General features: G+C 42.2%; 1 protein-coding gene across 1 annotated transcript in view; it reads right to left on the bottom strand.

Annotated features, from left to right (window-relative positions):
- The window catches only part of NCKIPSD (NCK interacting protein with SH3 domain), a 133,931-nt gene that overhangs the window by 25,478 nt on the left and 96,457 nt on the right, over positions 1–11,996 (bottom strand). Inside the window, exons 6-8 of the mRNA XM_015427977.1 lie at positions 10,698–10,868; positions 7,645–7,731; positions 5,000–5,138 (exon numbers count right to left, since the gene is read on the bottom strand). Coding sequence (XP_015283463.1) covers positions 5,000–5,138; positions 7,645–7,731; positions 10,698–10,868 — 397 coding nt within the window. The remainder of the gene's footprint in view (positions 1–4,999; positions 5,139–7,644; positions 7,732–10,697; positions 10,869–11,996) is intronic.

Here is an 11,996-nt window from a genome sequence, read left to right as displayed (position 1 = left end):
AAGAGCTGACATCCAGCCTAGCACCCCCTTTCAGGGGAAAAATTCAGCAACAGCAATTATACTAACATGCTGGGTGTCAACAACAGTGTTACCAAACAGTGGATGGGATTTAAATCAAGGTTATTTCAATCTTCCATAATGATGTTTTCCATCTCCTAATATGCATGCACACAAATTAAAGCATATTGGTTTGTAACTAAGAAAACAGGGCTGCACTTACCTGTAACTGTTGCTCATCGAGTGGACCCCTGTGCAGTCATGTATGGTACTGCACATGCGCAGGTCTACTGTGGAGAGGTTTTTGGAGCTCAAAAATACCTGAGGGTGCTCTGTCCTCCTCCCCCACACTGTTTCCTGCCTTTTCCAGCGTGATAAAGATGGGGTGAAGTTTCCTTCCCTCAGTTCCTCTGCCTGTGGCAGAGTTAGGTAAAGTCATCAGGGTTAAGGAAGAGCTCACAACAGGGCAGGAGGGAGGGATGTGCAACTTCAAAGGTTACCACTCAAGGAACAACAGTTACAGGTAAGTGCAACCCTGTTTTCATCACTGTGGCACCTGCGCAGTCTTGGGAGAGTAGCAAGTTCACTTACTAGTCTTAGGAAGGTGGCTGTGAGCTCTCAGTTGAACAAAGCTTGCAGAACCACTCTTCCCAGTGCCACATCTCTCATGGCATCGATGTCCATCAGATAGCATTTGACAAAGGTGCACGAGGTTGACACTGTTCAGCCTTGCAGATGGAGTCAATGGGGATACCACAGTGGAAAGCAGATCAGGCTTGCATGGAGCTGCAAGGGACAGTCAACTCATGCTAATTTGCAGCACGGCCTTATAAAGGTGATTATGCATGTAGAAATGGATTGTGCTGACAATTTCTTCCCTAAGGTTAGTGCCTGAGAAGGAGATGAAGAGGTTATCATCCTTCCTAAAAGGTTTCATTCTAGGTAGAAAAGAAGTGCTCTGCAGACATGTGGGAAGTAGAGGGCTTCCTCCCTGACATCTTGTGATTGTGGATATAGCACCGATAATATCCTGGTTTAAGCGGAATTTTGATGTCACTTTGGGGAGAAACTGAAGCAAGGTTCAGAGAACTACTCTGGTACTGAAGATCATAAGGAAGAGAGGGTTGTGCCTGGAGTTTGCTGGCCCTCCTAGTCCATGTAATATTGACCGTAAATACCGCTTTCATGGCCAGAAGGCAAAGGGGGCAAGTGGTTCCCCCATGAGTTTTAAGAGTATGAGGGACAGGTTCCACCAAGGGACCAGTGGTTGTTTCAGAGGAAATTGGTTTAATAGTCCCTTAAGGAACAGTTTGTTTCAATATGACCATAACCCATTGATGCAGCAGCGGAGAGAACTGAGGGAAGCATGCTCTGCCCCTTATTTATATGTACTGGAAAAAGTGGAAAAGAGCATGACAGAGGGGGATGGAGTACTCTCAGGCATTTCTGAGTGTCAAAAACCTCTCCGCAGTAGGTCTGCACAGTACCCATGTGTGACTGCACAGGTACCACAACAATGAACCACCTTTATATGGCCTTAAATATAAGTTCAAGACTTCTACTCATGCAGCTGTCAGACTCTTGAACAAACTTACTCCCAACAACACTCTCTTGGCAGTGATTTGTTTATTGAGAGATGAGAATGTGTCAAGCTAAGACTATCCGTGTCAGAACTGACCCTGTTGGTGCCAGTTCTGGTATTAACACCAACACATCCAGCCTGCCAAATCTACTGCCCACTGTTAGCCCTCCCCAGCATCTGCAGACTTAGTATCTAGCAGTGCCTGGTGTCCAAGGTCAAGCATGCATTCTTCCCAGAGAAGAGAGGCCCCGCTTAACGCAGTTATAAGCCAGCACGACTCTTAGCAAAGCAGTCTCCACACCCACACACTCAAATATTCACAGACTCCCCCCTCCCAACCAGAATGACATAGGACAATAGGCATATAGAACCAAAGAAAATTAAGAATTCCATGGCAAACGAGACCCAAGTTTGACAGCAGCCAAAAATTGCTTAGAAACAGAAAAAGAATTGTGAAATTTAGAATTTCTGTTTGATGCTATTCGTAAGGCTACTTATTACTGAACAAGATCACTTACTGGAAGTCTGATAACCCTGAATCTTCCAGAAGCCAAGGGCTAGTCTATTTCTGAATGAGATGGAAAATAAATTTCCACACTATTTGACAGATTTTCAATATTCATACATTAAAATACTTTACCTCTAAAACAGTATTCTTGACCCATTTTGTTAATATAGAAAAAGGTTTTAACTTCATGTGTTTGATAAAACGCCCGTGGATTCAGTTTTAAGAATTTCTTACATTTCATAGCATGTTTGTATTTAATCCAGATTTTTAAACAGCTTATTTTTCTAAGAGATACTTAGCAAAATTGATTTTTAAAAAATCAATTTTAAATGTGTTTCAAATAGATTTCTTTACTCACCCACTCACCACTGTTCTAGACAGAAACAGACTGTCTGGCTAACCCAATGACAACAAATTTTCTAGTTATTTTATTTCTTCAGTTACCAGTAAGTACACATTCAGCAGTGGAATGAGAGAACAGGCTACAGATACCGCCCACTAGGAAAACATCACAGACTTCTTTTCCTGGGATAAGTATGCTTTGCCCATCAAAGTCGGAGAACAGATAGAATGCCAAGAGATTCCTATCAGCACTTGGCAGCAATAAACAAATTGCAGATTTAATTTATTCAATCTCCTGCATATATTTTAAATATTGAAGAGCAAAACCAACACGCTCTAATAAAGTGTTTAATTTTTTAAAAAATCCTCTGTAGTATAATAAGCTTCCAGCTTAAAGTTTTGGAGAAGAAAAGCTGAAACCTGACACGTCACCCAGGACATCAAGGCTTACCACTTCAATTTTGGAGCAGCCGCTCCCTGCACAGGCCCTTCCACTGAAATCTTGGCTTCTCTCCTCCCTGCCCCCCCATCCGCCCTAACACCTGAACAATTCCCTTCCCCCTACTATTTTGATTTATTTAATTAGAGAAGTTTGAATAGCTTTACTCCCCTAAGGGTCCCAAAGTGGCTTATAACAACAACTAAGCCAAACATATGAAAACTATATATCTTGGATTTGCCACGATTCACGTTAATCAGATGGCACTGTCTACAAACCACAGGCGAAGAGCCAAAAGGCCCAACAGCCCTTTGACTTGTGCTCAAGAGTTCATGTCACTGGACAAGCCCAAGGTTTATGATTACCTGCAGGAAGAGAAAGACAAATATTGCCCAGAAGGAACTCAGCTGCTGCTTAACCTGCTGCCAACAAGATGCTCCTCACCCGACTTCCTATAACCACAGCCATACACATGTTGGCACCCTTCCCTCCTCTCTTGATCAGAAATACATACCATTCCCTTCCCTGGAGATATATGCACATTCAGACACCCAGTGGTTTCCCTTTGGGTGAGGGGAGAAAAAACAAGTTCTTCCTTGACGCTATTGCCAAGGTTTGCTCACACAGACTTTTATACCTTCAAACTCAACTGGGGCTTAATTTTCTTTTGCACTCGGGACTTCACTTGCAGTGGGGAGGGGTGTCTGGTGTTTCATATGAAGTCAAGTCAAATGCATAAAAATGAAATAGGCAATAAAACATAATAATCCACCCAAAGCTTGAGAAATATTTGTCGGGCAAAGGCCCTGTGACTTGATCAAATGACAGTCCAGAAGAAGTATGATCTACACATTTTAGCCAGTGAACAAGGAGCCAACAGAAACAGAATATTCTTCAGAAAGACATGTCAAACTCTAAAGACAAGAATAATTAAATTACCACCTTACAAAGTATGGCTTAAAGCCAAAGCCTTGTGAAAGGTATCAACTGGCTCTCTTCAACAATCATGAGCTTTATTTGAGACTAGGAGTAAGGCTCGTTGTGGGAAGAAATACAACGAGCTCTAGAAGGAAGCTCCAGGTGAGTGTCCCAGCTGTGGCTGGTGGGGTGGCAGAGGAAAGGGGAAAATAGAGGAAGGCAAGCCATGTTTATTTCCTTCTGCTTAGCTACAAGGCAGGGCTGTCTCAAGTCATTTTGCTGCCCCAAGTGGGTAGTATGGGAGGACGGCCTAATGGTAACAGGTATGGTTCCCTCCACCCCGACTTACGTTGATTTGGGGCTATGCAGTGACAGCTAAGGCAGAAAAGCACCTCCTCCTATGCCATGTATTCTGGCTTCCAAGGGTCTGGAAAGTGGTTCCATAGCCAGTTACAGGGTTACCAACTCTGGTTGGGAAATACCTGTAGATTTGAGCAGTAGAGCCTGGGGAGGGCAGGGTTTGGAGGGACCTCAGCAGGCTATAATGCCAAAGTCCACTGTCCAAAGCAGCCATTGTCTCCAGGAGAACTGATCTTGGTCATCTGGACATCAGTTGTAATAGTTGGGAAATTTTCTGTAGGGGAAATGATGTGCTGTGGCTGGGGAACACGGTGATTTGTGGGAGATCTCCAGGCCCCACAGGGAGATTGGGGTATTTATTTTACCTCAGGACTCCCAACAGCAACAGCAAACTGTTTAGAATGTTAAGGCCAATCAGGCCGCATATGCAAATGACCTCTGTGTTCTGACTGGCTATTGAGGGGGAGAGGAAAAGCAAACTGTTTATAATATTGGAGGTGAGATTCAGGCAACGCAGATCACGGAGCCAAAGGCTGTGGGCTCCGTGTGGAATGTTCAGCAACGTGCCACCACCAAATCAGCTTTATAATATAGGAGAGATGTGTAGCAGGATTTGCTTTATCTGCTTTGCATACAACAGTCTTGACAATGACCTGCTCCTGCTCAGTTTCAAGTGTTCACCCTGCTCATCAATCTCAATTTCTTTCAACCACATGTCTCATCAGTACCAATGGATTAGATCACTTGTGAAATATTGACCTCACTCCTGACTTTGGATGCCGGTCCTCAAACTTTCACAATATCTGGACCTGAAAACTTTATTAAGAAACGCGTCTCTAAAAGAATGCCTCACCTTGTGTGTGAGTCTGCATGTCCCGGGCCAGCTCCATCGGCAGGACAGAATTCACCAGGGCAGATATGATAGCGGCATCCAAATTGCACATTGCACCAAAGCACTTAAGCAGCAGCAGTCGTAATGGGACCCTGTGCTCCTAAAAATAAAAAAGTTCATCAGTCACTGAACCACCAGGACCAAATATTTTCAGTAGACTTTGCAGTAATAAGACCAATCAGTTTAAGAACTGGTCTTAGCATAGCAGGCACAGCTGTGCTATAAGTAGTAGTTCCAAGTGAGCGAGCCAACACTGGCATTAAGTTTCAGGATATGAGAAACAGAGATTGAACGGAGGACCAACTGTAGCTCAGATGTCATGTTTTACCATTGCTTTTTGTCAGAGTATCAACAGACAAAATAGTAAAAGCTATTCTCCATTCTCTGACACAATATTTGATATTTTCTGTCATGATCTCTGCTGCCAAGCTGTTGACCAAGGGCAATACCAGGTAGCTTGAGTGAGGTCACCATGCATTACCTGCTTCCCAGAGCCTTTAATCAAATATCCTTTGAAGTTTCCTTAATTGATGATTATTTACAAATGTAAATGTTGAGAGGAGAACTGTTCTGAGGAAGTTTGACTGCAAGTTATCTTTCCCCATAGTTGGGATCTTCTTCAATTCCGCAGGGCCTGCAAGATGGAGCTGTTCTGCCAGGCCTTTGGCTGAGGCAATGGGTGCCCACATATGGCCTCCCTGAGGCTGCTGTCATCCGCCCACCTACTGACAACTGGCCTTTATTTCACCTGTACCATCAGGACAGAATTTTTATAGCCAGCTGACTTCTGTTTTAAGCTGTACCCATTGTTTCTAATGGTTATATTGTGTTTTAAACTGCAATTGTATTTATTATAATGATGTTACCCATCCTGAGCCCATCCACAGGATGGCCGGGATATAAATACAAATAGTAAATAAATAAATAAATAAATAATAAATGGCCTTGTAAAACAGTATTGCATTCTTAGCTCATGTTCAGTCTGTTACCCAAATGGACAAAACTCCCTCTTCAAAATTCTGTCATCAGTCACCCCAGATCTTATTGCCATGTGATTCTTCATCCCCTTTGTAACACTGCATTTTCCCGCTCTAAACGTTTGTTTTGCTGCTATCTGGAACCTAGCTCAGGATCATTTTGCCACAACAAGCTATCCTATGAGGCACCTGTAGTCCCACCCGATTTTTATCAAGCTCTAAGCATCATGTCTTCCCATTCCTTCAGCCAAGTCATTGAAGGAAATAGCATGAAAGCAGCTCGGATCCCTTCAGAACAAAGCTGGGTGCTTCTTTTCAGTACTACATTAGCATATCATCACCCTCCCTTTATGTTGATCCACAAATCATGGCACCAGAGTGCGCAAGGATCAACACAAGGTTTGGGATGAAAGCAGACTGGGATTATTCCTTGAAAGAGAACATATTAAACCATGCCAACAAGGAATGGATTGGTTTCCAAGAATATCACTCTGAGGAAGCCTAATTTCTTAAGAGAAAGTATAAACAGCCGCATTACCACTGCCTTGTGGAGAACAGAGAATGCTTACGCTTCCCATCAACATTCTGTCAGAGTCAGACTCCCACTTTCAGCTTCTCCGCTAATAAATAAGTAATCCTTTTCCTTGGCTAGCCTGATAATTTCTGGCTCACCCGAGTGGGCTCTCAAACACACTAACAGATCTCTTCATTCCGTGCTCTGGATTTTTAATAAAGAGGTGTTTAAATAGAAGGAGGCAATTAAGGCAGCTGCGGCACCAAACCTAGGGAAGGGGAGGGAGGGAGACTAAAGGACAACAGCTTATCTAGGCCAGGCTGCAGCAGCACGCCCTCAGAAAGGGATGGGACAGAGAAATATTTCTGTAGGCACCAAAGGCAAACTCCCACATGTCCCTCTGCATACTTTGTTTCCTTCCTTTGTCCCAGGGAAGTCCCTTCATAACCTAATTTTCAACCCAAAGCTGTTTACCAATGCACAGATGTGCCTCAATTAAGAGAAGAGCAGGAACAGCCTGGTTATGTTCCCAAGGCATCCTCGGAAGTCCTTCCTCTAGATGACAGCAAAGCTGCTGCCTCTATTCCTCAGTGGAGCTGTTTTTTTAAAAAAGGGCAGCTTGCTTTGCCCTTCAAACTACTAGCTGGGACCCTGCTATTCCCTATTTCTTCCACTGAAAGCAGGTGTCTGTGACCCAGATAAGCATCATTTTCATGTACTCTCTCTTCCTGAGGCAGCAAATCCACACAAACTATGGAAATAAGCAGAACATTGCTTTGGATATGTTTGCATAATAAATATTCTCATTCTGCTGAGCAGAGCCACATTCCCTATTTCTTTCTTTGTTCCTGCCCTCTTGGCCAACTGATCATATTGTTGAGTACCGCTGCCTTCAGTTATCTACTGATAAAACATGGCAGGCAGTCTGTTGTAAATACTCCTAAAAAGAAATGGAGGGGCTTTCTGCTAGTACTCTTTCTCTTGTGGTCACATTCATCTACTCTATCCAGAAAAAAAACTCCACAAGCTCATGCAAGCAAGGATTATGCTACAGTGATTTAGGATGTAAATGTCCCAGTGTTCAGTTTACAAGTATATAGAATGCAGTCTCATACCATTTGATAATATGTTACAAGGGACAAAACAGACTCAAATTCATTCTTCTTACACATCTTCTTGCAAACTTCAGGATCTGCATCTGTCTGAACATATAGATGGGAAAAAAATCAGTTTTCTGCTGTACCAAGAATTGTGGATTGTTCAAGAGTGAAGATAGCAGACCAAAGTACAGGCACATTCCAAACTCCATTATTCCCATTCCCCAAATAGACAAGTCAAAGCACTGAAGAAATGTCAACATCAATACACTACTCAGTTTTGAAGAATAGGTATACTGGCAAAAATCTTCAAGGAAGTCCATAGAAGGTCAGTTTTCAATGGCATCTTAGTCCTGTGTTGTGACAGGTGCCACAAAATAACCATGCATTTGAGGGGCATACAACCACCTCCCACACTTGATTAAAAATCAACAATGAGCATGGACCATATAAAAAGAGATAAGTGCCATGAAGCATTTCAAGTGCAGCATAATTCCATTTGTTCTACAATTCTTATCCCATGTTTCTTTTTAGAAGCCCCACATGAAAGAAGTCAGGCTAAGAAATGTATTTATTTATTTGTTGTTAACATTTTTACCCCACCCTCCCTGCGAGCGTATATGGCAGCCCAGAACGTATGACTTCGTTTATTTACAGTGCAAACTAATTGCAGTACAACGAACAGGAGCTTTACCATTTATTTCAATGGAAGATAGGCTACAAAGCTATATCTCTAAAACTTGAACCAAAATGACAATAGTCATATCTCTAAAACTTGAACCAAAATGACAGAAAGCTTCAGTTAAGACGTGCTACAAAATCACAGTTTATTTTTAATGGTGTTTGGTTTGTGAAAACATGATTCAGCTCACAGATGATCCATTCAAATCCTGGCTTGCCTCACCAAATGCTAGTTCAGTTTGCTCCGTCTCCTAAACCCCTGCAAAAGATCCAGCTAGTATCCTATTGCCTGCACTGCACAGAGGCTGGTGCCGGGGAACCAGCCAGGAGGTCCATGCTGATATATCATGCAAAACTATAGAGCTAAGACTCTGACTGATATATCAGCTTCAAACCACGGCTTCATATTGTGGCTTAAGTTACCTAGCCATGGTTAGTTTAATCAACCAAGGTTTTGTATGACCTATAAAGCAAGCTTTATATTCAGAATACACAGTTTACTATGGATAAATGTTTATATTGGGCAGAACTGATGCAGCTTTTGTGGGTCTAGTACAAAAAGTAATTTCACTGGGTGTGGCTGCTGGGTTTCTGGCTTCTGCTCACAGCAACAGAAATAATTTTCTTGCTAATGAGCAACACTTTTTCTTTAGCAACGCAAATTTGGAAGAGGGCCTCTGTAATGTATCCAGTCCAGACCGCGTGGCCGGCTCGGGCTCCACGCGGTCAGGCACAAACGTCGAGCTTCGCTTCAAGAGACAATGGACTATGTGGATCCTAGCCCGCTCCAATCAGGGGGCTAGGTTCCCGGCCGAGAGCCTATGGCCACTGTAAATAACCTATTGGGAAGTGGGTGGGTGGGTGTGTTTTGGGTGGTGGTTTCTTGGGGAATATAAGCTGGCCTGCGAGCCGGCCAAAGTCGTCTTGTTCCTGATCGAATAAAGTACGCTTTGCTGAAATCACTCTCCGTCTGCGTACTTTTCAGCCTCCAAATTCGGGAGTGTGCTTTAAGAGCATAAATAAATTAGCGGATAAAGTTATTTGATACATTTATGAAATTAAAGAAGATGCCTTCATTTACCCAAACTACATATACTTTCGTTTTTGCCAGCTGGTTAGAGGAATAAAATTTGAAAATAGAAGCTGCTTTGCAGTATACAAAGGGATGTTTTATTAGCTGGACTTAGACACAGAGATCCAAAGAACTGGGCACCTAGTTCTCTTCTGAAACTGTGGGGAGTTCGTGGTATGTCATAAGGATCTGCCGTTCAAAAGAAAAAAAAATTAAGAATTTCTAATAAACCCTTGGGTACGTCCAAAATAGCTACCTGAATCCCAGCCAAGAGTTAGAGCTCAGTGATACCACTCAGGAGCAGCATACTTTTAAAGAAACCAATAAGAAAAACTCACTAATATTAATATAATTAAGATGTGGATATTTAGTTAGACTCTTCAATAAGAATCCACCACACGCAGTAAGTTGCAACCTTATGCACACTACCTGGTGTACACTAGAAGAAGCACACACAACCTTATACACACTAACTATACCACACTACCTGAGTAGTGAGACTCTTCATGTAAGACTGAGAGAGGCTGATTGCTTAAGTCCCCCTTTCTGCCGCGGTCCCTGCCCTTCCTGGGATAAGGGGTAGCTGATAAAAATTGCTTCTGTGAAGTTGCACTGAATCCAACTGAAAGGCTAAGAGACCCTAGGGCATCTAATTCTGATTTGTTACTTTGAGCTTCCAGACTTCAACAAAAAAAAAAAAAGGGAAGTGAACATGAATTAAAAAAATTAAAAAGAAACTCCTCAACTGTTTCAAACTCCTCATATTTGTTCCTTAATAGTCTGTGCATGTAATTTCAGTGTTCACCAATTATTTCAACTGTTGCAAAAGACAGAGGAATTTTAGGTAAGGAAAAGTGAATCAGAAGCTACATTGCATAAAGACCTTTCCATCATGCTGCCGGAGCAATATCCTTGGCATATTGTGTAGGATTTTCCATACTGCTGACACATCTGTTGAAATTATGACTTTGTATCCAGGCTTCCTTCTACTCAATATTGCTTAGAATGGCTTTCAAAATTCATTTGTAAAGCAAGCAACACTACGTAATTTCATATTTTAGCTCATATCCATGGACCTAATACTACAAAGTAGGTCTCTTGAGAGGGTCTGTGAACCAAAATTGAGTTATTATACCACATACACGGGGCAGTCTGCCGCGGTCCCATACCCCTCCCGGGATGCATAACATATGGTTTTGGAGGCAGAAGCTCATGCACAGTATTTAATTCCCACCCCAATAAATTATATAAAACAACTTTAACAATAATAAAACTTAGGAAAGGGTCCAATTCTGCCAGAGCTGGACCAGGAAGTTACCAGAATCCGAAGCAACTCCTCCAAATAACAGCAAATGACATTTTCATCCTCATAGAGGGCCCAACTACGTTGCTGAGCATCATCTTTATGGCGAGCCAGATCTGCAAATATCACCTTCAGCCTCTGCTCATCGTGGCAGATCTGTCCGGATGGCAGCCCAGAACACAGATCCTGCAAGAATAAAGGAATGTATCACTTTAACAGTAAGACATTACTAAAAGCTTTTGCCTTTAGATATAATTTACCTTTAAAAGCTTTGGAAATTTGGTTGGCTGTGTTGTAACGTCATACACAGCTTCTTCAAACAGTAGTTCATTTAGTGCAAAACTTACATTTCTTTTTACACAGGGAGTTTCCAGATTTTTCATTTGAAAGGTGGAAGGCTACAAGACTTACTACTAAGACTGGCCATTTTAGGGAAAAAAAACGGTGAATTTTATAGAGAAAAACCAAGCAAAACCATGATTATTAGAGGAATAGAGCCTTCAAGTTCAGGCACTATATCTTTTATTACCAGATGCTATATACAAACTGGGAGACTGAGATCACGATTTTGCCTTGCCTATGATTCCCCCCCCCCAACTATACCACCTGCCTGAGTCCTGTCAAGAGACTACTGCTCTGCTAGAAAGATCTGTGACTTGGCCCAAAACAATAATTTGTATATCCTTATCCCCCAAGTTAGGAAAAGCAAGAAAGAGATTATTAAAATAATTGCAAGTACGATATGTGTGCCTGAAACCAATCTTTGAACATCCTTACAAAGCTCCGCTGAATATTCTTTGGGTAAGTCTGCAGCTGCTCATTTTCATGCTGTCACTGAAATCAGTACACAAAATATTCTACAGTCTAGAGACCATGCTCTTTCTTCTTGCTCTGTTCAGCATGCCGCTCTGTAGTTATACCACATAAAAGCCAGTATATCACTAACCATTCTGCAATTAAAGAGGACCAGGGTTTGCAATGATTCTCCACTGCTGACATTGTCCATATGCCCATCTTCATATGTTACTTTCCCTTCAAAAAATATTTTAAGCCACATATTGTTGAACATATACCAATTCACCTTGCAAATACCTTATGCCACTTTCTCCTCTGCCTGGGACGGAGAAAGTTTGTTTAAAAGGCAGTACGTGAATAAGGTTGTGATGATGTCACAGACTCCTCTATATTATGTGTGCCTGAAACCAATCTTTGAACATCCTTACAAAGCTCCGCTGAATATTCTTTGGGTAAGTCTGCAGCTGCTCATTTTCATGCCGTCACTGAAATCAGTACACAAAATATTCTACAGTCTAG

Source organism: Gekko japonicus, unplaced genomic scaffold (assembly GCF_001447785.1).
Source record: "Gekko japonicus isolate JY-2015 unplaced genomic scaffold, Gekko_japonicus_V1.1 scaffold980, whole genome shotgun sequence".
Lineage (NCBI taxonomy): Eukaryota > Metazoa > Chordata > Lepidosauria > Squamata > Gekkonidae > Gekko > Gekko japonicus.
The sequence above is the reverse complement of the archived record's forward strand: the minus strand, read 5'-3'. Positions and strand labels throughout refer to the sequence as shown.